At 38.1% G+C, this 4,042-nt stretch overlaps 1 protein-coding gene across 1 annotated transcript in view; it reads left to right on the plus strand.

The window, feature by feature from the left end:
* Window positions 1–2,436: 2,436 nt before the first annotated feature.
* LOC101858319 (relaxin receptor 1) overlaps window positions 2,437–4,042 on the plus strand; it is a gene marked incomplete at its 5' end in the record, with an annotated part of 11,029 nt that continues 9,423 nt past the window's right edge. Inside the window, 2 exon segments of the mRNA XM_013083836.2 lie at window positions 2,437–2,508; window positions 3,857–3,928. Of these exon segments, the coding sequence (XP_012939290.2) occupies window positions 2,459–2,508; window positions 3,857–3,928 (122 nt within the window).

The raw sequence follows: 4,042 nt of genomic DNA on the forward strand, positions 1-4,042 counted from the left end.
ACCCCCCGCCCCCAGGCACCAAATCACACACACACACCTTCTAAACAGACGAACAAGACGATGTTTCAAAAAATCAAAATCTTGTATGGAAATGCACCAGTTTAATACGCTTATTTTTCCAACTATTGCTTTCGTTTGAATTTGTAATGCATTATTATGTAATGAAAAGAACAGAACATAATTGTGCACCTTTACCATAAATTGAAGCTGCACACGGCTTAAGACAACGATTCCTGTCTACTATGTAACCTGTATTTTACGTAACGCGGTGATATTATTATGTCAGATTATTCTTTTTCGAGTAAGAAGAAAGTTCCTGACTTTTGTCGATCTTAAAATTGGTCTAATCTTACTTACAGCTATGACTAAACTGACCTGAATGAACCCCCTCCTCCCACCCCACCTCTCTCCCTTAAACCAAAACAAAAGTCAAAAGTTTAATTAAAGCAGAATAGATATGTCGTTCTTTCGATCTGACTGAGCCTGTGGGTTTTTGCCTGTAACTTGGGGAGATTAGTGTGCGGCATTGTGGTTAAATCATACACTCGTCAAAATAATAAAAATCAAAGGAACCGTCATTTTGTTTTTCGCCTGTTCAATATATAAATAGATTTTATTTATTTATTTATTTATTTATTTATTTATTTATTTATTTATTCATATTTTGGTTGGCTCAACACATTTGATGTTCATTCCAAATACATATTTTATTTGAATTTTGCCGATAAACGTTGGGCAAAGACACAACAAATGTTAATATTATGCAGTTGCCAAGCATACTCAAACTTTTGATGTCACAAAACTTGGGCGACCATTTTCTCGCTAAGTTTTCCTCTGAGACCAAGTGACTCCCATCGTTTCTGATCTCAAATATGTCGACTTCTATTTATGATAGTTGATTTCTGAGTTGGGGTTATTATTTCTCTTTAATCAAAAGCAAGAACATGTATGAACAAGCTTTAAGACGACACCGGTAACGCCATCTGCCCAAAAATTGAAGGTCGCCTCATTCCAGCGCGTCGTGACTCTAATGGTTTGCGAGGCTGTAGATTATAATAAGAGTATTGAATGTAACACTAGACACTATATACTATAAGTGGAATACTAAAGTAAGATCTATTATTTTCAAGAAGATTACAGCGTGTCTGACAGGGGCACTATTTAAGACAGAGCTCATCAGCTAGGTCAACTTATCAAGGGAGCTTTTTTATAAAAGTCTCGAAAAGATTCCATATAATATGAGAAGTTCAAAGAACGAATTCATCTAAAATGAAGAGCTTTTTTTTATCCGAGAATACAAAGAACCAGAAGTAACGAATCGAAAATTAGTATGAGTAAAGGTCAAGAGTTCGAAACAGAAACTAATAACGTTTGCGCCACGCCACGTGAGGAATGGGGGAAATGTCTATTTGTCACACAGACGCGAGATATGACGTCACTTGGTAGTGTTTTAGTTTTACTTGTGCTTTATTGCAGGTGGTTCACACCCCAATCGACAAGCACAATATTGATCACTTTGAAGGCAGGTGTCGACCCTGCCTGTCTAGGCCAACCCAAACTGAGAGCGATACAACATCCAAGCAAAAAAGGCTACAACATCCAAGTGGAAAAGGGATACAACATATCAGTAGAAAAGTGATACAAAATCACAGCAGAATGACCTAGATACTCCATAACCTCCCCTCCTTGCCCCTCCCTCCCCCCCAAAAAAAAATCAAAAAGAAAAAGAAAAAAAAAATGGGGACTTCAACTCTGGTCTACTGCCTGTTACGTCGAAGCGACTAACCGCTTAACCGCTACAACACAGACACTGGTTCACTTGAGGGCGTTGACAGACGAACGAGAGAAAATTGCCTCATTTGCATACTCTCAGCCGTGCGACAAGTGGAAATTGTGCTTGTGTGTTTGGGCTTAAGTGAATTCCGACACTAGCACAACATACAAAAAATAACATCAAGAACTATTTTGCAGTTCTTTGAACGTGAAAAAATATAAAGGCATTTCATGACTAACTAAAAAGTGTAATAATTGCATTGTTAATTTTTTTAAAAACCACAAAAAAATTAAGATAAATTAAAACAATGAAAAAAGATGATCGTATTTTTCAAACACTTGTTAACACATTCTGTCTACAAGATCTTTTCTGTTTTTCTTAATACCATATGCTATTCTTATTCGTAACATCTGCCACGCCTTTTAATGTAAAGGTTTTTTTCTGCGTTGTACATCAATGTTGAAAGTTTTCTAATTTCAATTCATAAGGATACTGTCAGTCAATCGAACAAGTCACAATAGTTCACACAAAGATATGCGAAAGGCTGAAATATCCTATTCTATTTTCTCTCATGTTTGAAACTTAAGATTAAACACAGACCTATTTCTTATGCTATTACTACCAGCATTAATATAACAAGTCTATTCTTCTCTATTCCTCAGTGACCTTCGTGAGAACACCATCATGACTATCAAACACCAGTTCTTCGCCCATCTCAGTTCCTTGAGGACTCTGTAAGTTGTTGTTTTTTTTTGCTCGTTTTTCTTTTGTTGTTTTTTTGGCGGGTAGGGGGGGGGTTAAGAGTTTTGCGGCGCTCACAACTGCATAAGGTCAGATGAGCCCATATTAAACATTGTGTTGGTAGCAAATTTTGAAAGTTGCCCGGGTGGCGGCCGAATCCTACTCTTATCGATTTTAAACCACCAAGATATCTTCCACGTGCGCAACTTGCACACGGGACGTCCGAGATTTTTCCCCCTTTGTCCAAAAAGGCTAAGTGTAGATCTTTCCAACCAGAAGATCAGGGGCGAGGCTGAAAGACATCAGTAAGAAGGAGCTAAGGAATAGCAGTAGAAATGCTGCAGAAAGAGTCAGGAGCCCAGAGGAGGGGGCAAATGAGGTGAGGGGTGGAGGCAGAACGTGCAGACGATAGCAGACGACAGAATATTGCTAGAGATCAGGAAAGGATTTGAAAGAAGACAATTTTAAAGAAGAACATTTTTCGGTCGCTACCCGGATTCGAACCTGTGACCTTTGAATGAAAGGCGAACACCTTAACCTCTATGCCACCAAAGCCACCACTTTGTAAGTAACCACCTTAGAGCAAGCAATTAATTAATACGACAGGTTAACATTCTTTGGTCTAAAGCAAGGATGTGCAACCTTTTTTCGTGTGTGTGTGTCGTTTTAAAAAAAAAGTATTTTGTTCTTGTTTTTGTCGGTTTGTTTGTTGTTTTTGGTTGGTTTATTGTGGGGAGTGGGAGGGGGGGGGTAGAGGTTGTATGTTTGTTTTTTGTTTGTTGTTTAATGGGTGAGGGGGATGCCTTAAATTTTTTTTTTCAGTTGGTGAACCAGTTTTGATCATTTGAACAACAATAACGTTTAGGCCAGGCACAGTCATATCGTCTACCCAGCTGAAAATACGTCACAAGCAGAGTTCATTTACTTTTTTTACGACTTTTTTCCAAATTATATTGTAGTTTCTTAATCCATTGCATCGGCTCCAAGTGCTCAATAAATATTTTGTTAAAATTTAAATTATTCTAAATATTTTTTAAAAGCAATTAAAAATACCTGAATTTGCTTTACTGCAAGCCGTCAGATCACACCCTAAAATATCTCTTACCATGCTCTACTGGACGGCATATTTTACCATCGCTTTATAACCAATCATCTATCGTGCGTATATCTCCTCAAGTTTAAAAAAATTTTTTTTATTGAGTTTCGTTTCGCTTTTCCTTTGGACACTAATCTCTTGCACCACTTCTAATCTTTGGCACTTATATAACCTATTTGTGTTGCTAGTGCCGTAACATTTTAACTACAACTACAAACTATAAGAAGCCCTCTTTTCCTCCTCAGCCACTTGAGCAAGAACGTTATAACTACGGTGGAGTCCGGATCCTTCGCTCAGTTGTCGAATCTGAGCATTCTGTGAGTCTACCTTTGTGAAATGTGCCGTGTGTGGTTGCGTGAGTGTGTGTGCGTGTGTGTGTGTGTGTGTGTGTGTGTGTGAGAGAGAGAGAGAGAGAGAGAGAGAGAGAAAGA

Source organism: Aplysia californica, unplaced genomic scaffold, assembly GCF_000002075.1.
Source record: "Aplysia californica isolate F4 #8 unplaced genomic scaffold, AplCal3.0 scaffold00011, whole genome shotgun sequence".
NCBI lineage: Eukaryota > Metazoa > Mollusca > Gastropoda > Aplysiida > Aplysiidae > Aplysia > Aplysia californica.